Here is a 22,629-nt window from a genome sequence, read left to right as displayed (position 1 = left end):
TGCACATAAATTATGTGAGAATCAAATTAAGGTCCCACTCATTGGCAGCCTGTGACATTTAAAAAGCGGTGAGGTGCAAAAGTTGGGTATGACTTATGTAGCAAGTGAAGCAAGCAAACATAACTGGCAAACATGTATTCCAGTCACATACCTTCTAACTAATAACCAAGAAGAGGTACAACTCTAATTTCTCACAGATAATATTTTGTTTAGGGTAATTTCATATCTCTAACAGAGCAAAATATGTAGTTAAGGTATGGATTGCTGCAGTTCTGTTTCAAGACACACAAATAAAAATTAAGGCTGGGTGCTGTGGCCAAGAAAAATAAATACAGCAGTATAAATGTATTATGCAAATATATTAGAGTTGAGGTAGTAGACTTTCAATGTACGGCAAGGGATGCAGATTCTAAAAAGAAGGCCAATGTTTCTCCGTTTATAAGAAGTATATCATGGGGTGTAATCAAAAATGTGAGCACTAACTGTCCCCTTGCTAGCAGGCCCCAACCACCTGGAGACTGACAAGGATAATGACATGAGATATGCTGAGTTCAATCATACATCTACTCACGCTGGGCATTTATATTTATTATGTGTCGGTCATTTACTTTTCTTAGCCTTTTGTTTGCTGGTCTCGTGCACACTCTGTAATGAGCTGCTTTCCCCTCTTCCAGCTGCTTTGAGTTCAATCCCAGTTTCCCTTTATATGGCCTGGTAGTTTCTGACATGGCTTTGGCCAAGTCTTCCTCGGTCTGTGATTGACGTGACACGGCTGAGAGGGTTGACAAGAGCTCAACGCAAAGATGCTTCTAATATCTGAGATGAGGGGGTGTGGGGTAGCGGCGGGGAGGTAGGCGGCCAATCGCCTCAGAGTGACAGTGGTGAGTGAAGCATCGGGGGGCTCAGTGGACCGGAGAGGCCGTAAAATCCATACTCCGACCATAGCACACCTCTGCCTCCACTGCCTGTCGGAGTGGGGAAAGTGCGAGCCAGTCCTAGTCTGGGTGATGTCATACAGTATGAGCCCAGCATCAGGAGATCTAACGCAGCCTGCTTAAAATCTGCCAACTGGTTCGACTAGTGTATAGAGCAAATTCCATGTTCAATTATCAACAAAATATCGAAAGGCAAAAATCGAATTTTTGCTTTAACATTGGAAGACAAAAAAGGTCTCAGGATGTTAAACGTGAATGTCCCTGTCCCCCCCACTAATTATCCTAAAGTTTACTCCACAATCCATCGCATCCTCTCTGGAATGCATATGTTTTTGTGCTACATCTTTACTTTAGTTGCTGTTTACACCGATGCATATCTATTGCCTGCAGTTTATTTTTTACTCTTGTCTTTCCCTTGTATATTTCACAGTCTGTATTTTGACCTATTACCCGCTGTACACACACATCACATGCAAATAGACACTCAAAGCTCTGCCCTACGTTTCCAAATCCTGGCCCCTTGCTTGCTCTGTTTAAAAAACTAAACAGGCAGCCTCTAAAAGAACTTCAGCTGGTGCAGTGCAAACTAAGCCCCCTCCCACATCTGGGCCCCGGTGCCACTGCACCTGCTGCCCCATTGGTAGATACACCCCTGATATGTTTGTATTTCAACCTATGTGAGCTCCAGTGCTACACTGAAGGATTGGGACCGTCACAGATGTCATGAACTCTGCAGAGGAATGGTTCTTAACCTGGGGCCTGCTGACCCTTACAGGTCTGTAATTCCATATGACTATTGGCCTGGCCTTATCCACTGAAGTGTGCCCCTGCCGCCCACTCTTCCTTGAAAGCGTGGGCCCGCAAGGGACTACTACCTGAAGATTTGTAAACTACATACATATATACAGCAACCACTGCCATACAGATATACCTCACACAGCGACATTTCACCTCAAACTACAGGCAGTGTATGGTATACCAGGCATTTTATAGTACAATTCATACACTATCATCTCAGGTGAGAGAAAAAGTCCAATTCTTATTTGCTTTTCACATTAAATCCAGCGGATGGCAGTAAGCTTCCACGATTCTGGAACATTCAAGCACCCAAAGGAAATACAAACGCAGTCATCTTTATAAATGACATTAAAAGGACTTTCTATAATGTGCTCAGTGACCAAGGGCTCTGAGGACAGGCCCTTCCACAAAACACAGGGCAGAACTTCTCAGGGAAAGGGAACTTTCCACGTACCTCTATCTTTTCATCTGCATGTTAGCAGCCAGACCTCACATCCATTAACCTTCAAACTAAGCTGAAGGGCAGCGATTTCTAAGCTTTCTCTTTCAGACTGCCACTGGTTCCACTGTGGCCGAGCAGCCTTAGGCTGAACACAGAGGAGTGCAAAATATCAGAAAATACACACAATGGTCAATAAATGAGGCACACAACTCAAGAAGGAGATCCACATTAATTTATAAAAAATAGTAAGTATCTTTATATATGTTTAGGCATCAGAAGAAAATCGTTCAGGTAAGTACGCTTTTAAAGGAAAATACTTTTCAGTTCAAAAAGTTGACAGTGCAATTTATGACCTCTGCAAAGATAACCTACGAAAGGAAAATCATATGCGGTTCACCAATACTTGTCAGCGACTTACAGGACCAGTGTCATGGGTCAAAGGTGAGTACAGGGCAAGGTCTAAGGCAGCACCAAACAGGTCACCTACGGTGCCATAGGGCGGCCACATGCAGTGGTGCTAACCGTCGGGTGCCCAATGCAAACCAAAGGGAATCGGTCCAGTCACAAAGAGACTGCAGGAGGGGACTGAGAGGCCAATCCGGAGAAACCAACAAGTGGCTTTGGTTCTTGTAATGCTGGGGGATGTGGGGACACCTTCAGGTCCTCTTTTCCTCAGGTCTGGGTGTCCAGTTGCAGAGGATCTTTGGGGTGTTGGGTTTCTCTGTCCAGCAGCACTCGTGGTTATGGGGGGCCTGTCGACAGAGGCTGCAGGTGACGTCGGGGAGTTCACCAGGAGTCACTCCAACGTGACTCAATACCTTGAGGGCTTGGGAATCACGCTGACACCGTTGGCCAACTTCAACACAAGCTGGGGGGCTCGGTGCAGTGGTGCTTGGCGGCGTCAGGTTTTGGCAGGGCAGGAGCCCTCTTGGTCCTTCTTTTGCTGACTGCAGGATGCAGGGGACACTTCAACTGAGCAGTGGGGGTCTTCGTTTCTGGGTGAAGGCTGGCAGGACTCCTGGGTTTTGAGGGCTCAACAGCTGCAGGACAAGTCGACCTTTGGTGCACAGGGCGAAATCAGTAGACAGGCCGGCTGGGTTGGCGCCAAGTCAGTAGCTGGGTCTTCTGTTCTTGCGGTGCGACTCTTCTTGTCAGTCTTCTTTCTTCAGGTCATCAAGATCTTCTTGTGCCAGGGGCTCCCTTAAATACTGAATTTAGGGGTGTTAGGGAAGTAGCCAATGGGCTACTAACCCCTTGGGGTCACTCAACGCCCTATGTGACCACTTCCTGTTGGACGTGAGCATAACCCTGTCCCAAAATTACAAAGTGTGCCATCACAAAGATAGCTACTTCTGAAAAATCGAATCCTCATCACTTTAGCCCACCTTAGGGGTGGTACTAGCCTGGGGGTGGCACAGCTACCGGACAAGCTAATTTTCCAGCCTGTCCATGTGCCAAGGGTGCTCTGGACACAGGGGGTCGGCTCCCTCTCCTGTGAGGGGAGCCAGATTCGCATTTCAAAGGCAGCATCTCTGGCTGGCCTAGAAAGGCTAATCAGCGGGTCATGCTGAGGGAGGGGGTGTGACACCCTGTTCCTGGACAGGCTTTTGTTCTGGGTCTCCTGAGAGCAAAGGCTATCATCCTAGTACGTAAGAACAGTGTCTCGGTGGCATGCTGGCAGAAACCAGTCAGGGAGCACACCAGAGGCTGGCAGGTTTTCGGGGGCACCTCTAAAGTGTCCTCCGGGTACATATACTGGTAAATCCATCACTGGAATCAGTGTGGGTTTATCAACACGAGATGTTTGATACCAAACATCCCTATCGTAAGTGGAGCCATCATGTAAGCTGGGGAACTCATTTTCACCAGTGTCAACCACATTTTAAAATGGATTCCGTGGTCACTTGTACTGGCAGTAAAAGGACTTATCAGCACAGGGGCATATCAACGCTTGCAGGTATGCCCTCGCATGTAATATTCAGTACCTTGCCTTAGGGCCGTCAGGCCTGCTGTAGGAGTCACTTACAAATATTACATGCAGTATTAAGGGACATGGCACACAGGGATGTGCGACATGCTGTGTTTTCACTTTTGTCTGCACCACAATACGCAGCCTGCAATGGCAGCCTTGCATGTGCTTTGTGAGGGGTCTCTTAGGGGGGCACAATTCGTGCTGCTGACCTTAGGGATCCGATCTAGTACCTCAGGCCCTAGGTACCAAGGGAACCATTTACTAGGGACTTGCAGAGGATGCTAAAGGTTTTGCCAATTGAGGGAAAGATTGTACAGTTTTGCGAAAGAGCTCTTGCACTGGGGACCTGGTTAGCAGAAACCAGTGCACTTTCATTCGAAATCACATCAGTTACCAGACAAAAAGTGGGGGTGATAATGTCAAAAAGGGCTACTTTCCTACAGTGGAATTCTAGATTTCGTGTTCACGTCAGGAAATCCACCTTAGGTGTGGAACTAGCACAATAGAGAACACGCCTCCTGACTAGCTAATTTTCCCGCCTGTCCTGGCGCAATTTCCCTGTCTGGGTGAAGCATGGGTTGCATATCAAAGAGTGTGGGCTCTCATCTGCACAGGGTCAGAAACCTGTCTATGGTGGCAGGGTAGTCTACATCAGTCATCCAGTACACTAGAGATCGGTAGGTGTTCAGGGGGTACCTCTAAGGTGCCCTCTTAGTGCATGTATTAATAAATCCAACACTGGAATCAGTGTGAGCTTATTAATACGAGATGTTTGATGCCAAACATCTCTAGTTTGAGTGAAACCATCAGTTAGCAGGGGAACTCATAATTATCAGTGTTCAGCACCTGTAACTAAAATGGCTTCTCCGTTCACTTGTAAGATCTAAGAATCAACTTCGATATCACAGGGGCATATCTGCTCATGCAGATATGTCCCCACATGTAGTACAGCGCACCCTGCTTTAGGGTTGTAAGGCCTGCTGTAGGGGTGACTTACCTATACTGCATGCAGCGGCTGCAGGCATGACACATGCCATGTTGTGTCTTCACTTTTCTTTGCACCATGGCATGCAGCGTGCAATGGTATTTTGCATGATGGTGCTGAGGGGTCCCTTAGGGTGGCATAATACATGCTGCAGCCTTAGGGACCTTATTTAGTACCCCATACCCAAGTACCCTGGGTACCATTTTCTAGGGACTGTCAGGGGGTGCTAAAAGCATTGCCATTTGGGGGAACAATTGTACAGTTTAGGGTAATGGATCTGGCACTGGGAAAGTAGATATCAGGAATCCATTGCACATTCTATCAAAACTGCATCAAATATCAAGCAAAAAATGGGGGGGGCCGTGTCAAAAGGGGGCACATTCTCACAGTAGAGTATATCCGTGCTAGACGATTTGAAGCACTTGTCTGTCATATGTAATGTTTTACCACACATGGAGGTAAATACCTTACCCTGCCTCCAAAGGAATGGCCATGAGCTGCAGTGGGCTAGCTAAAGTAGTTTGGTGGTAGTGCCATGATAGCCAGGGAAAAAAGCAGTATGTTGTGTCTGAGGGCCTAGACATTGATGGCCGGATCCACTACCCCAAATTAAAGATCTGGGGTATCTGATGCAGAGGTGGACCATAGCGTTGTTGTGCCAAACCTCTTCCGAATCCTTGAAAGTGGCAAAAATGCTGTTAAGGATACTGTTGCATGCAACCTGAAAGACTAATGGAGAGAGCTGTGGCTCTGCTCTCTTTGAAGAGATCCAGGTCAGAGTCTGCCTGCTCTATGAAGAGACGGGTGCCATGAAATGGCTTGTTCATCAGAGAAGCCTGGACTTCATTAGAGAAGCCAGTGGATCTCACCCATGCGTGGCACCAAAGTACCACAATGACACCAACTGCTCTGGTCAAGCAGTCAGTGGTATCCAACGTAGAGCAGATGAACTATTTAGCTACAATTCGCCATCTTGCATTCCCGGCCTTGAGGCGTAGTAAGGAATTAATTCAGGTTGAACCTATTTATCGACACAAGGACCACTAAGCTTTCAGGAGGAAGAAAGAAAGTCTCCAGGAGCAGGTCTGGGTCGTTTAGCAACTGTCAGTTGACGGGTAGGCCCACAAGCCAATTAATGTGTCTGTAAGAGCCTTGTTAATCGAGAAGTGGTTTTGTGGAAGCCTATCCAGACTTCTGCCAGGACTTTGGTGCAATGAGAGATGGAGGTCCATAAATTCGGAAGTTCACCTTATAACTACGGCACAGGAGCACGTTTTCTCCATGAAGAGGCTGGGGTGGTCAGTGGGGCTCGGGACAGGGGCAGCAGTCCATCGAGTGTCCGGGGAGGTGTCCAAACTACTGGCATCCTGATGGTCCATAAAAAAGATTTACCTTATCAAAATAATGATATGCATCGACCCAGTTCTCCCATCCTCAAGTTGGCCAGGAATGGAAACCAGTAGGAATGTATCATGGACTCTATAAAGACATAGTCTAATCCGAATGGGGTTGCATAGGCTGCATATGAGACTAATTGAGGAGAAACTTTAGTCTAGGTCTTGCTGAATTAGAGTCCAAAAGTATGATTGGTTCCTGTGGCATCAGCGTGCCAGCTGTTAAGTTAGAATGTGCGTCAGTGCCGGAAGCGGGATGGACAATGCAGCAGAGTCAAGAGGTACAGGTGCCGTCAAGGAGAATCTGCCAATAGCAATCTTACTAGAGGCCTCCTCGTAGGATATTGCACACCTGGCATCCACTCTCAGAAGCTGCCACTTATCCATGATGGAATGAGAAGGAAAGATGGAAGAGTAATGGATTGGCCCAAATGAAGAGTATATTCTACTTTTAGTAGAAAGATGTATTGTGTGCAGAGTATTGTGTGCTGAACAAATATATTCAGGTAGAAATCAGTGAGTGGTGGTTGAAACAAGAGGTCCTGAAGTTCTCGGAGCCTACAGGTACAAGTCATTGCAACCACAAAGACAGTCTTCAGATTGAGAAAATGGAATGGGAAACTGCACCGGCTCAAGGGTGGATGCTTATGAGGAAAGTCAACTCAGGATTCAAATCTCAATGAGGAACAATAACAGAAGTGACAGTAAGCAAATACAGCCAACCTTTGAGAAAACCAGCCACTAGTGGTGAAAAACAGAGAAGGCTGGTCAGAAAGGCACACAAAGTTAGATAGGATAGCCAAATAACATTTTAAAGTAGCCACTGCTAGGAATTGCTGGACAAGAGAATGGCAGTACAGTGGAAATGCAACAATGAAAGTGGATAGTGCTGGGACCTGCTAGAACCTCAAGAAATAGATATGGGCAGTGAGGTTTGACGGATGGAAAAAGATGCCCTGGATGTCCAGGGACACCAGCCAATCCCCAGCGCACTGAAGGTGTTCAGGACATGGCTTTGCAATAGCATCTTTAATTTGTCCTGCCAAATAAATAGGTTCAGGTGATGAAGGTTGATAATGGCCTTGTACCAAAACAAGGTATACTATATAGAAAGTCCAGACGACCATTATTGGCTAACAGGGCTTAAATAAATAATCCCAAATGCCATCTTTTTATGGTAGTGTGGGCGAGCAGTTAAGGCTTATCAGAGGGTAGTATTAATGCATTTGTTGAACGCACACAGAGTCAACAAATGAGAAATACACTCACAGAGAAACTAGAGAGTATTTTTATATTTATTTTAAACACCAAGAACTTTGTTATGGAGTAAGTACTTTTTACTTGATCAGTTGATTCAGGAAAGTAAAAATGTTCACTCAATGTGTCTTTACGCGGTAATGCTGTCCTATGGAAAATAATGTATAGACTGCATACAGGTATTTGCAAAAGGGTCTCAGGAGTCCCCTTTAGGACCTAGGGTGCAAGGGGGCGAAGATCCAAAGTACCACCATTAGTCCAAAGGTTACCCGATCTGCAGTGTCCGGGTGCAAAGGTGCGGGACAGGTTGGTAGCCTTGCGCACTACATCATAGGTGAAGTGGGGACCACCTAGAAACAGGCTGCAGAGGGGGAACTTGGGGAAAAGTCCAGGAGCTACCAACAGAGGGTTCAGTTAATGGGGGTCCTGAGAGCAGGGGAGCGCCATTGGGTGTCGTGGACTGGGGGAGCTCGGGTGTAGGGGGTTTTGGTCGACAGGTGCCCATGCGTCAAAGGCACCCACGGGTCTTGGTTGGACATGCAAAGGGATACAAAACAGGACAGCTGGGCCACTCTCTATGCTGGCCTCTGTGGTGCTGTCGACCCTCATCAGCTGTTTGGTCTTTGCAGTGTGGGAGTCCCCAGACTGGAATCAAACAAGCTTTGGTTGCTGCAAGGGGTTTGGTACCCTGGGTATTGGTGCAGGGCAGCTCCAGTTGGTCCTGGCATCTTCTCACTAGGTGGGGAGCTGGATCTGACCTCCAGGAGCATGGTGACCTCTTCTTGGGCAGCTGCTGCACTGGTGATCTCGATGAACAGCAGAACGTTGAACCAAACGTTGTGGTCGGTGCCTGCAGGTAAGTGGCTCCTCCACTTCAAGGGAGATGCTGATGGCTTGGCGAAGAACTGGAGGCCCTCTGAGGTTTTTGGATTCTGCATAGCTGCAGGACGAGTCGGGGTGTCGCACTTGTCGATACAGGTAGGTCAGCAGAGTTTGGCGCCAAAGTCCACCAGCAGTCCGCAGTTCTTTCTTCTCTGCTCTTCTTTGTCCTCTTCTTTCTTCAGTCAGTCGACTGAGTTTCTAGTGTCAGGGGACCACCTAAATACTGAATTTAGGGGCATTAAGGAGAGGGACAGGTAGCAGCCAATGAGCTATGTACCCTTGGGGTTACTACACCTCCTATATGACCACTTCCTGTGGGGACTGGGAGTAACCTTGTCCCAGAAGCACAAGTTACTTACCTTCGGTAATGATATATCTGTAAGAAACAGTAGTTAGTATTAGATTCCTTACCTTAGAATATCCCCAGGCGTCAGACTGGATCCGGAAAATTTTGCGTAGCAGTACCCCTGTGCGCCGGTAGGCGTCTGCGGCTCCGCGTCAGTCGTCGGCGTCGGGATGACGTCTGAGTACTTAGACGCCGCCCTCGCGAGCTGACGTCAGTTCTTGTACCCAGCTTTTCCGCGCCAGAAAACGCAGAGCCATGATAAAAACCAACAGTAGTAACATAAAACTAGGGCCCTGAAAGGGGATGACCTTAACCCTAGATATCGGTTCGCAGAACGGGGAGGATGGGTGGGGCGGTAAGGAATCTAATACTAACTACTGTTTCTTACAGATATATCGTTACCGAAGGTAAGTAACTTGTGCATCTGAAAGAAACAGGTTAGTATTAGATTCCTTACCTTAGAATAGATACCCCAGCAATACCAACCCCGGTGGTGGGTCTGCAAACCAATGATCACACCAGGAAGTCCTGGAGAACGGAACGGCCGAAAAAGCCATCTCTCGGAACTTGGCTGTCCAGGCAGTAGTGTCTTGCGAACGTGTGCAGCGAGGCCCACGTAGCTGCCTGACAGATGTCCTGCAAGGGGACTCCACGACCCAGGGCAGTGGTAGCCGTCGTGGCCCGAGTAGAATGGGCCCTCAGCCCAACAGGAGGCTCTTTCCTCGCCAAAGAGTAGCCGATCTTGATGCACAAGACGACCCACCGAGAGATGGTTCGTTTGTGCACTGCCTGACCCTTCTTAGCACCCACGTAACCAACAAAGAGTTGGTCATCCACCCGGAACTAGCGTGTGCGATCCAGATAAAATGAGAGCGCACATTTTGGGTCCAGACGGTGGAGCCTCTCTTCCTCTTTCGAGGGATGCGGAGGCGGAAAGAAGGTGGGCAAGGTGATGGACTGCCCGATGTGGAAGGCTGTGACCACCTTGGGCAGGAAAGAGGGTCGCGTCCGCAAAACAACTTTGTCCGGATGGACAGAAAGGAAAGGAGGTTAAGAAGAAAGGGCCTGGACCTCACTTACTCTCCTGGCAGAGGTGATGGCAACCAGGAATGCAGTCTTAAGGGTAAGAAGATGAATAGGACAGTTATGACGTGGCTCGAAGGGAGCGCACATCAGATAGGTCAGAACAAGGTTCAAGTCCCACTGAGGCATCACGAAAGGAACAGGAGGGAACATATGAGTGATGCCCTTCAAGAACCTATTTACAACTGGGGACTTGAACAAAGAGGGCTGATCAGGTAGCCTTAAGAAGGCAGAAATGGCAGAAAGGTAGCCCTTGATAGTGCCCAGAGCAGAGCCCTGCTGGGCAAGAGAAAGAAGAAAGAGAAGGACCTCAGAAAGAGGGGCAAAGAGCCTTTGCTGTGCACCATGCCACAAATTTGCTCCACCTGCAGGCGTATACCGATTTTGTGGAGGGACCCCTGGCTGCCAGAATAACATCACAGACTTCAGGAGGCAAGTCAAATGGCCTCAACAAGTTGCCGCTCAATCTCCACGCATGGAGGTGGAGGCTGGACAGGTGTAGGTGGAGACCGTCCCCTGCTGCTGCGACAGAAGGTCCTCCTGAAGAGGCAAACGAATCGGGGGATCAACTGACATGCTGAGTAGCTCGGGATACCAGTATCTTCGTGCCCAGTCTGGAGCCACAAGGATGACTTGGGCCCGGTCGCGCCTGATCTTCTTCAGCACTCTGGACAGAACTGGTATAGGCGGAAAGGCGTACAACAGACCGCAACTCCACTCGCGACGAAAAGCGTCGCCGACCGAGTGCCGCCTTGGAAATTCCAACGCGCATAACTGATGACATTGCGCGTTCTCTTCTGTGGCGAATAGATCTAACCAAGGCTCTCCCCACTGCTGAAAGAGACCTTGCGCCACGTCCGAATTCAGACGCCATTCGTGATCCATCATGCACCGACGGCTGAGTTTGTCCGCCCTGGCGTTCAGGGAACCTGCCAGGTGTTGAATGACCAGGGTCATGCCCTGATGTTCCAGCCACTGCTAGAGGCACAGAGCCTCCTTGCATAGGGTCCACGACCTCACCTAGCCCTGTTTGTTGGAGTACCACATGGCGGTGGTGTTGTCCGTGAACATCTGCACTACACTTCCCCGGACAGAGGGGACGAATGCCTTCAGTGCAAGCCGGATCGCTCGCAGCTCCAAAAAGTTGATATGGAGCCGGGACTCCACCGGAGACCAGAGTCCTCTGATCTCTGCCTCTCCCATGTGCCCCCCCCCAGCCCTGGAGGGACGCGTCCGTCACAACTACGTGCTCCGGTTGGGGTAGGGAGAGGGATCTGCCACCGACCCAATCGCGTTCCGTGAGGCACCACTGCAACTGTCTTGCAGTGCCCTCCAAGATCAAGACGTGGTCGGACAAGTTCCCTGATGCTGGGCCCACTGAAACTTCAGGTCCCACTGCAGAGCCCGAATCCGCCCCAGGGCGTGATGCACCAGAAGGATGCAGGAGGCCATCAGCCACAGAAGCTGCAACGTCAACCTGACCGAGACTCGGGGTAACGGCTGGAAGGTCGGAATCAGAGTCTGAATATCCCAAACCCGCTGTTCGGGAGGATAAACTCGAAACTGTCTAGAGTCTAGAACCGCTCCAATAAAGAGGAGCTTCTGGGAGGGGCACAGGTGCGACTTCGGTACATTGATGGAGAACCCCAGCATGTGCGGGAGGTCGGCCGTAGTCTGGAGGTGGCTGACGACTGTCTGGGGCGAGCCCGCCTTCAACAACCAGTCGTCGAGGTAGGGGAAGACTGAAACCCCTAGCCTGCGCAGATGAGCTTCGACCACCGCCATAACTTTCGTGAACACTCGTGGGGCGCTGGTAAGGCCGAAGGGGAGCACGGTAAACTGAAAGTGCTCGTGGCCTACAGTGAACAGCAGGTAACGGCGGTGGGCCGGCAGGACGGGGATGTGAAAATAAGCGTCCTGCAAGTCCAACGCTACCATCCAGTCTCCTGGGTCCAGGGCAGCTAAGACCTGAGCGAGAGTCAGCATCTTGAACTTGTCCTTCCGGAGGAAGCCGTTGACGTTCCACGGGTCCAAGATAGGGCGTAGGCCCCCTTTGCCCTTCTTGGGAACCAGAAGGAAGTGGGAGTAACAACCACACCCTACTTCTGGCCCAGGAATGCGCTCGATGGCCCCCTTGGCCAAGAGGGCCGCAAGTTCCTCTTGCCGAAGTTTCAAGGGATCCCCCGACACGCGGTGGCTCTGCGGTGGCGTGGCTGGAGGGGTCGCCCCGAAAGGGAGGGAGTAGCCCTTTCGGACGATTTGCAGCACCCACCTGTCCGACGTGATGGAGCGCCAGTGGAGGAGGTGATGGCGAACCCTGCCCCCCACTGGCGTCAAATGGGCCTGAAAGCTCGGACTAGGAAGGCTTTGAGGCGGATGCTGCGGGGGTGGATGTGGACTGGCCGCGCCGTTGTCCCCTGTTACCGCCCCGACAGTAACCACGTCCGCCCCCGGGCTGAATGGTAGTCTGCGGCCCGTGGCTGCCAGGACGTGTGGGGGCGTCCCTTCCGTGGCCACGAAAGGAGCGCTGGGCAGAAGATTGCTGGCGCGGGGACCGGGGCCGAAGCACCTGACGGCGCCGGGGCCGAAGCACCCGGCCAGCTTGGGCTCTCAGTCGGGCCGCGGAACCTGACCGAGGAGTGAGCGACCTCATGGCCATGAAGAAGGCCTCGATCTCCTCCGGCGTCGCGTTCTGCCCAGGGACCGGCGGGTATGAAGCAGGCCACGACACCTGCGGCTCCGGTGGAGCCGTGTGGGCGGTGTCACCGAACCCCCGGACCCATCGCGTGAACGTCGGGGGGAGTCAGAAGAGCGATGTCGTCTCTTCAACTTCTTTTGCCTCTTACCTGACGACTTGGAGTCCGACGAGTGGTGTCGACTCGCCGAGCTGTGATGACTCCGGCCCCGCGACCCCTCCCTCAACCTCCTTCTGGACCGGGACCTCGAGCAGCGCGGGGCCGACAGCCGGAGCTCGAGGTGCTTACGGGACCTCTCCCGCCTAGCCTTCGACGTCAAGGCCCGGCAGTCGGGGCACGACTTGTCATCGTGGTCGGGCCCCAGGCAATGTAGGCACCGGCGATGGGGGTCGGTAACCAACATCAGTCGGTTGCAGTTGGCACAGGGCTTGAACCCGGTCATCCCTACCGGCACCAATGGAGTCGTAGACTCGAAACAGATCCAAAAAGGATCGGAAAAGCGTAGTCAAAAAATGACTAAAGGTTACCACTTTCTCCAGACCTGCGCTTGCTGGCGCGGAAAAAAGAAAAACGGACGTCAGCGCGCGAGGGCGGCGTCTAAGTACTCCGACGACGTCATCCCGGCGCCAACGACGGACGCGGAGCCGCAGACGACGCCTACCGACGCGCAGGGGTACTGCTACCCAAAATTTTTCGGATCCAGTCTGACGCCTGGGGATATTCTAAGGTAAGGAATCTAACACTAACCTGTTTCTTTCAGATTGCCTATTTCCATCAAAATAGTGGAACCCTTCGTTTGTGGAGCACATCAGGCAGCCCACCTTAGGGGTGCGACTGGCCTGGTAGTGCATGACGCCTCCTAGCATAGCTAATTTCCCACCGGTCGTTGTGCCAAATGGACCTCAGGGCAGGGGAAGGCATCTCTCAAGTCTAGGTGAAGCTGGGATTGCATATCAAAGGCGGCAGGGGTTTTGAAGTCCCTGGCCTTGGTATGTAGATTCACTAGCCATCCTGCTGGAGGAGGTGTAAACATCTTCCTCTGGAGCAGGCATTGTTCTTTTGCTCAGAGAGCGCAGGCTCTCACCTGCAAAGGTTCAGAAACATGTCTGTGGTGGGAGGCTACACGATACCAGTCAGTCAGCACACTAAGAGGCTGGAAGGTTTTCAGGGGGCACCTCTAAGGTTGTCCTCCGGGTGTAGGTTTTAGTAAATCCACTGCTGGCATCAATATGGATTTTTTAAGACAAGGTGTTTGATACCAAACACAATGTGTTTCAGTGAAGCCACAATGTAGCTGGGAATCCCGTAATGACGAGTGCCCAGTATATGTACTTAAGATGTCTACTTTGTTCACTTGTATTATCTAGCAATGGAAATAGACAGCACAGGGGCATATCTGCTCATGCACATATGTCCTCACATGCAATATAATGCTCTCTGCCGTAGGGCTCTAAGTCTGCTGCAGGGGTGACTTACACATATTGCATGAAATGTGTGAGGGCATGGTACACAGGGAGTGTGCCATGTCGTGTTTTCTCTTTTGTCTGCACAATTTCACGCACCCTGCATTGGCAGTTAACATGAGTTTGGTGGTGGGTCACTTAGGGTGGCACGATACATGCTGCAGCTCTTAGGGACCCCCTTTAGTACCCATGCTCTAGGTACCAGGGGAACCATGTACTAGGGACTTAACTTACAGGGGTGCAAAAGGTCTGGTCAATTGAATAGCAACTGCACAGTTACTTTGTTTTAGGGAAACAGTACTGGCACGGAGGACCTGATTAGCAGGAACTCAGTGTACTTCAGTCAAAATTTCATCAAATAGCAGGCAAAAAGTGGGGATGACATTGTCAAATGAGGGGCACTTTCTTACAAATCCTGTGCTCCTTTCTCCCTCAGGTACCACCTATATTGTAACTTTGTTCAGCAGTTAAAGAGCCTCCACCTACAGGGTGGGCTGTCAAGGGGGTATGACACAAGTCCAGGGCCGACTGTGGAAGGCATTTTAGAGTTTGGGCATAAAGTGACAGCTGTACCCAAGGATCGAACAATGGTGTATAAGGATTTCAGGCACACTTCAGGATCTGTTTGGAAGCATTCAAACCATCATTTACCAGATATGAAATCCCTTCTAGGCTGATTTTGTATAAAAATGTAAATGATTGATTCAGCTTTATTTATCGATAAGAGGTCATAAAACCTTTTAGTGACTTTTATAATTTAACCTTTCTAATGCAAACAGGGTATATAATTATTCTATGGTAGGCACATTCGCTCGTAAGATGGTATTGAGTATCAATAATATATATATGGTCAGATATGTCAGTGCCGGTACTGAAGATTTTAGTTTCTTTAAATTAATGAAACATATTTAATACCTGAGGAATGTTAGTCGATATTCTTCAATGAGTGATTTATAGCAATGATGGATAAAGAATAGGCCAGAACTGCAATGCTCTCTTTTTAATTTTATGTCCTTGAAATGCCCTGAGGTGGCCTTGCAATCCTGAGATAAGCCTACAATCTGTCAACATTTCCATGAGGCAGCAAAACCAAAAAAAGTAAAGAATGAAATTTATGTTTTAATGGAAACTACCTAATTTCAGACAGATACTGAAGTCCATTTGCAAATGTGTTTTTTTCTATCCTCAATATCTTAATGAGCTCTGGAATGAAGCTGCCATATGAAAATGCATACTTAAGGACTGTGGACTGGTACTCGAAACAACAGACTTTAAGAAAAAAATGTTTTTACATATGAATATAACAACTAATTGATAAAAGTGCAACTGAAATATTAACTCCTGCCTCTTATATCATTATACATATCGTGCCAATGCATTTAAACAAACAATCACAGTTACTGTGCATAGTGGAAGTAATCTTGGGTATCTGCAAATAAGCAACAGCAGATCATTATGGATGCAATACTGATGTGTCCCTATAGAACAATTGTTTTGTTTGTAGGTTGAAATTACCCAATATTTCACAGGGAGTCACAAACACTATAACATGTGTTTGTCCCAGTAGCATGACATGCAAAAGAAAACTATTATGCATGAATATTAACACTTTTCTTACTTTGTACCATACTTACCAAGAAGATGCTGGCACTCTGGGCCTCTGCACTGAAAGTTGGGTTGATGCTGCAGAGCAGGTGCATCTGTGACAAGAGCTGAACGTGCTACATAACAAGAATTTGGGTTCAGAATTTACAAAAAATGAACTTTTCTTGCATGCACATGTTATCAATTAGCTGCACATCTTGAAATGGTCATAGACCAGGTTGTTAAGAACAAACCAAAACAAATCAGGTACAGTTTGCGCACTGAATCAGTAACACAAATCTAGGGAGTTGCTCCTTTACAAGTCATGGTACTACAATGCGTTGTTTCAAAATAGATGGAAGCTTCACTCAAGCAAGCGGCAAGACAGATGCCCTCTACCAAATCAAAGTTATTAAGGTATCCCATCCAACCGCATATAAACAGTGAACAATGTAACTCTTCTCTACAACACTCCTGCTCTTTGATAAAGTTCTTTACTTCTCTCACCCTGAAATGTCATAAACGCGAACTTATCTGGCAGAAAAGTAAAGGCTTGAAGAATAATTCCACTTTATATGCAAATGACAATGCAGAGGTCCACATAGCTTGAGAACAAGGTACTTGCCTTGGGCAACGTTCATTCTGAAGGATCTGACAGCTCCTATAGACTCCTTAAGTGATGCCATTTCCCAATTGAGACAAGATAGGGATTTTATTTAATTTATTTACATTTGTATTGGTATATTCAGACAAGAGTGTCTGAAAAACAAGTATCTTCAACCTTAACTCCTTCTCTAACCCATGTCAGACCCTGTTCAAGGGTCCACAGGGCAGATTGGGGCTACTGGGCAACAACGGTGGTGGCAGAAGTAATTCACCAATGGTGTCCTGAGCCTATCCTATTATGGCTCGGCAAACTGGGTCAACTACACTTATCCTTTGGGCAGTGAGAACGAGGAGCCAAAGACTTCTCAGCGTAGTGTTATAGGGGGCAGGAGCTCAGAAACGAACAATCAACCAAAAGACACAATAATGTAATGTTCAGCCTGGTGCTCACCTAATGTAAAAATAAAGCACTTTAATTTCACAGTAGAACTAAATACTTCATAATACTATAGAAATCACATACCTGATTTTAATTAAGTTGCGTCAACAGTGAGGCACTACATCACTTCTTCCGGTATTCTTCCACTCGTGGAAAGCACTCACAGTCTCCAAACCCCTTACCAGCTCAGACAAGGAACAGCCACAGCAACAGATAGCTTATTTACTATCACAAGTAAATTGTGCAACTTCAGTTCAATGTTTCTTTTACACCTTTTGGCAAAAGAACTTAATGTATGAAGCAGACTTGTCAGATCGCAATTAGACTCTGGTCCCCCGTGCAGGCTAAACCCTGAGTTTTACCTCCTGTCTTTTGTAGCAGTCTGGGCTGTGCTGCAGAAGCAGAGCACATTCCAGCCTTCAACAGAGTGGCTCCTCTTTTAAACGGTGCAGGCTGACAGCCTTGCTCGGGACGATGTCTGCAGGGACTATAGGTAAAGCAGGCCTAAGTATCAATTTCGGTCATCAGCAGAGGCAGCTTTCCTGGCCGGTTAGACGGTTGTTCTGGTGTCACAGTTGCAACCTCGAGGCCAGTCTAGGGTTCTTGCTTGGGCAGTAGCGAGGACTTATCTTGCAGCATCAGCAGTACCAAACTTTCAGCCCGCAGCAGAATTTCCTACAAGACAGGAGTGTTTTCTTGGAGTCTTCCTGCAGCTTACACTAAACCTGTCCAGTCACCTGTGGGACTCCTCAACAATGCCTGGAGTAGGTGGTGTACTTGCATTGTGGTCTAGGCAACTCTGCTTTTTCTGGGTGCTCCTCGTGTTAGGAATATGCTGGGCCTCTCACCTCATGAAGAACCAGGCACACTCTTTGCATATCAGCAGGCATGCAGGCTTCTGGGGAGATCCTCAGTTTCTCTGGCAGAAAGTGCAGACTTCAGGTGATGTTCGCTGACCTTTGGGAGACTGGCTGCCAGGCAGACAGCAGCCCTGATAGTACATCAACTCCTCAAGTACGTTGTGGAGCAGAACCCTGGTCGAGAAGAACTTGGGACAGAAACAAAGTGCGATGGTTTGGATCCCATTTACATTCGCATATTCAAGACTGTCGATATGGAGCTACTGTGTTTGTCTTTGGGACCAGTTTGGTTCATTTTCAAATGTCATTTCAAGACGCCTTATCAGATGCAGCCTTTCTGTAAAGCAATGGCTTTTATAGCAGGTAGCAATTGGGCTGACTCCGGCAAGGGTATCAAAAACAGGTGAACAAAGTGTGAGTTCTCTGTATCAGGGTGCCATCAGCTTCTTTTAAGCAGAAGTCAAAGACAAACAGAAGGAGGAGAGACCCTGCCTAGAAACTTCCTCACCTGAACAACAGAAACTGCAGCTCCCAGCCCACACCCCTAAAGGTTCATGCCTCACAATCAGTTCATTGACTTTCTTTCCAAAATTTAAGTCAGACTCACAGCTTGTTGGATTTCATCCAATTTTTCTTCTTCCTGTTCTTCATCTACCAGCAACAGGAACAACCGTTTTAATATGCAACACCTCTCAGGCCCCAGGCAAAGCTGACTTTCTTTTTTACAGTTAAAATGCCCCCCTAATTTCTTTAACATGAGCTTTAAACTGTTCCTTCCACTGTCTCCATTCTAACTCTGGTTCGCTTAGTGAAAAAGAATTGCAAGCATAAACTCTTTCCAATGAACTCTGCATAGACAGGATTCAGACGGAACAGTAAATGCAGAGTAAAATGCAGAGTAATATGCAGCACACACTAATTTACTGTTCATGGTATGGTTTAAGCAGAGATGCACTTAATAAACTGTGACAACGCAGAAGTACAGAGAAATAAAGGTTAATCCAGAAATGCCTGAAAGTATCTCACCTAATAGTCCATTAGCATGATGGACTGAGTTGCCGCAGCCCACCTGTCGGGAGGAAACTACAGCATATGGAACAAGAAGCAGCTACTCCAATGCCTTTAAAATGGAGAATGATGAGACACACTATTCTCAAACTCAACTCATGCACGTAGGATACCTATAAATAGCTTTCTTTGGCCTCAAAGGGATCAGAGACAGTATGCCTAAACACCCACAGTGTGGAAACTCTTCCTGCCAGATGGAAGAGGTGGTTACTATGATTCCACAACTGCTCAACTATCCTTCTAGCACTTATATTTCTAGAGATATTGCTGGTTAGAGACTCATACAAGTCTAACCCTAAAATTAGTTAGTCCAAGTTGGGACTGGTGTCAACAGTGACTGCATTTGATCCCATGGGGGTCACCAAGAAATCTTGATGATGGCCATTGGATCTTTAAGTACAGGTCATTAAAGTTGAAGCCAGAAACACAACATCAAGGTCATCAATCATTTCTTATTGAGATAGCGACCTGTTACTTGCTTAACCGATCCTTGTACTCCAGTTGACTGGATACGGTGCCCAACATGATTACAGGATCCAGGACAACATCCTTCAGGAGCACCGAAGACATTTGAAAATCATTTTGTTGGGTGAGATCCAATTGTTTGGGTGAAGGGTGACTAGGGTGTACATTTTTAGGGGTGGCATCTTTTATTCAACTTCTTGGTACCAGAGTCATATCCAAGTGCCAGCAGTAAGTCCATGGTTCATATATCGGTTTCCCCTTGTCTACTTTGTAGGCCCAGTTAGTGGGAGTTTAGGGTCTGGCGAGAACTAGAGAACAAGGGCTGGGCAGAACTTGAGGAGTTCCACTCCTCAGAGTTACATATAAGCTCGGTGAGATTCCGCGGAGTTCTGCGAACATGTGGAAAATCGAGTTGGAGGACGCCAAATCTAGCTCGCATTTACAGAGCTTTACAGGGAAAAATTCCACCATGCGGCAATAGGCAGAAGTAGAAAATCTACTTGAGCAACAGCAAATCTACTTGAGAAGCAGCCCCCTGACCGCGACCGCTCCAGTTATAAAATCGCGCTGGGGAACGCCAAATCTAGCTTGCATTTACCGAGCTTTGCGGGGAAAACAATTCCAACATGAAGCGATGGGCAGAATTTGTCTGGAACTCCATGTTACAAGAATGAAGCATTTCGCCCACCCCTGTGGAGAACTAAACACACAGACAACCTTGAGTCGACCACACCCATGCCCCAGGGGATAATACAAGCCTTAGGACCAATGTTAACAGACCTCTCAATCTAAGCAATTACAAGCTATAAAAACATTTCTTATTGGACACTTCCTATTTCGAAGCAGTCACATTCCAAAAGCTTAGGTGTCTTATTGATAAAGTGAGTACCATTCTTAATTGCTCTAAGGTCTCACTGATACTGTAGACAACATTTCTAGGGTCAGAATGGTCTCACTGGTATGGAAGGCCCTATTTAAGGAGGTCAGAGTGGTCTCATTGATACAGTATGCCCTTTCATGGAGGTAAATATAAAGTGTTCAGTGCCTCTAACCTGTTGCATCTGCTGCTGGAGCCTCTTCTTTTGCCCAACGTCCAATATAAGTGGATGCGGTTGCTTCTCGTTCTGATGAGTAGCGCCATCCATCTCCTGCTGAAGCTTCATGGCTGATCTCTTCATTCTCATCAATTTAAGCTGATTTTTCACTGTCTTGTGCTGCTGTGACAGCATATTTGCCAGAGGCTCTTCAAATCTGAGTAACAAAGACAGTTTTCAGATGCTAGACCTCCCACAAAGGCATGAATTATGAAAAAAGCTTAAGTCTCAAAGTTCATCAAACATTACAAAGTAAAAAACTAAAAAAGAGGTATAAAACTGTTCGGATTACAGGGCGAACATAGGGAGGGCATGTTTTGCTGAGTGACAGGCTTGGTGAGATCACACATGCAGAAATTAAAGGACCATTAGTCTGACTTCAGGTTAGGCTTTTAACACATGTCTGAGTATAACTATCCTAAAACGTGTGTGGATGAGGCAATGGTGAAAAGTGAAGTGCACATGTGGAACTGAAGTTTCTCCTTTCATCATCCCAAGGAACAGACACCAGCCTCCTAATTACTAATGTGTGTGTCATGTTAATGACTCGTTCAACTGTAGTCCTTTTTAGGTCTCGCCTGTCGATGCGCATGCGCATCGAGCTTGCGAGCCTATTGCGGCTTAAACAACCTTTAACTAAGAAGCAAGGAATCGTGGCGATTCCTTGCAGTGCCCGTGACTTTTAAGCTCAATGCGCATGTGCATTGAGCTTAAAAGCGCGTGCACATCAGTTCCCTCAGCCGCAATCGCCGTCTGTTCCCTCACCCGCATTCCTCCGACACCTTTTGAAGTGAAGCTTAGCTTCACTTCAAAGGCCCCGGCTTCTTCACACCCACATGCCGCTCTCCCCGCTCCGCCCCCTCCCCTGCCCGCCGTGTGCATTTCTCCTACACCCCCTCCCCACAGCAATGCCCTCCGTCTGTTTTACAATTTGAAGAGGTAATCGGAGTGCCTCCTCACATTTCACTTCACTGCCTTCCAACCTCATGGTTGAAACTTTAGTCACCATCTCCTGTTTGTCGTACCCCAAGCAGCGGTGCCCGCACTACCAATCCTTCTGTTATGCCACATCTCTCAGCTTACAGATTCCTTCGCTCTTTCTTTTACTCTCCACGTTTCTGCCTCTTTCACTCTCTCTTCCAACTCTCTCCCCCCTCTCCATTTACTTACACAAATCTCGCAGATACCCCAAGCAGCAGTGCCCGCACTACCAATCCTTCTATTATGCCACATCTCTCAGCTTACATATTCCTTCGCTCTTTCTTTTACTCTCCACGTTTCTGCCTCTTTCACTCTCTCTTCCAACTCTCTCCCCCTCTCCATTTACTTACACAAATCTCGAAGATACCCCAAGCAGCAGTGCCCGCACTACCAATCCTTCTGTTATGCCACATCTCTCAGCTTACAGATTCGCACTTTCTTTTCCTCTCAACGTTTCTGCCTCTTTCACTCTCTTACAACTCTCTCCCCCCTCTCCATTTACTTACACAAATCTCGCAGATACCCCAAGCAGCAGTGCCCGCAATACCGCACTACCAAGCCTTCTGTTATGCCACATCTCTCAGCTTACATATTCCTTCGCTCTTTCTTTTACTCTCCACGTTTCTGCCTCTTTCACTCTCTTCCAACTCTCTCCCCCCTCTCCATTTACTTACACAAATCTCGCAGATACCCCAAGCAGCAGTGCCCGCACTACCAATCCTTCTGTTATGCCACATCTCTCAGCTTACATATTCCTTCGCTCTTTCTTTTACTCTCCAAGTTTCTGCCTCTTTCACTCTCTCTTCCAACTCTCTCCCCCCTCTCCATTTACTTACACAAATCTCGCAGATACCCCAAGCAGCAGTGCCCGCACTACCAATCCTTCTGTTATGCCACATCTCTCAGCTTACAGATTCCTTCGCTCTTTCTTTTACTCTCCACGTTTCTGCCTCTTTCACTCTCTCTTCCAACTCTCTCCCCCCTCTCCATTTACTTACACAAATCTCGCAGATACCCCAAGCAGCAGTGCCCGCACTACCAATCCTTCTGTTATGCCACATCTCTCAGCTTACATATTCCTTCGCTCTTTCTTTTACTCTCCACGTTTCTGCCTCTTTCACTCTCTCTTCCAACTCTCTCCCCCCTCTCCATTTACTTACACAAATCTCGCAGAAACCCTAAGCAGCAGTGCCCGCACTACCAATCCTTCTGTTATGCCACATCTCTCAGCTTACATATTCCTTCGCTCTTTCTTTTACTCTCCACGTTTCTGCCTCTT

General features: G+C 48.0%; 1 protein-coding gene across 1 annotated transcript in view; it reads right to left on the bottom strand.

Moving 5' to 3' along the window:
* LOC144798932 (GON-4-like protein) overlaps positions 1-22,629 on the bottom strand; it is a 396,699-nt gene that overhangs the window by 172,203 nt on the left and 201,867 nt on the right. Inside the window, exons 16-17 of the mRNA XM_078670067.1 lie at positions 20,328-20,526; positions 15,888-15,974 (exon numbers count right to left, since the gene is read on the bottom strand). Of these exons, the coding sequence (XP_078526193.1) occupies positions 15,888-15,974; positions 20,328-20,526 (286 nt within the window). The remainder of the gene's footprint in view (positions 1-15,887; positions 15,975-20,327; positions 20,527-22,629) is intronic.

Source organism: Lissotriton helveticus, chromosome 12 (assembly GCF_964261635.1).
Source record: "Lissotriton helveticus chromosome 12, aLisHel1.1, whole genome shotgun sequence".
In the NCBI taxonomy this organism is placed as follows: domain Eukaryota; kingdom Metazoa; phylum Chordata; class Amphibia; order Caudata; family Salamandridae; genus Lissotriton; species Lissotriton helveticus.
Note: the sequence above shows the minus strand (reverse complement) of the source record. Positions and strands in the feature narration are given on the sequence as shown.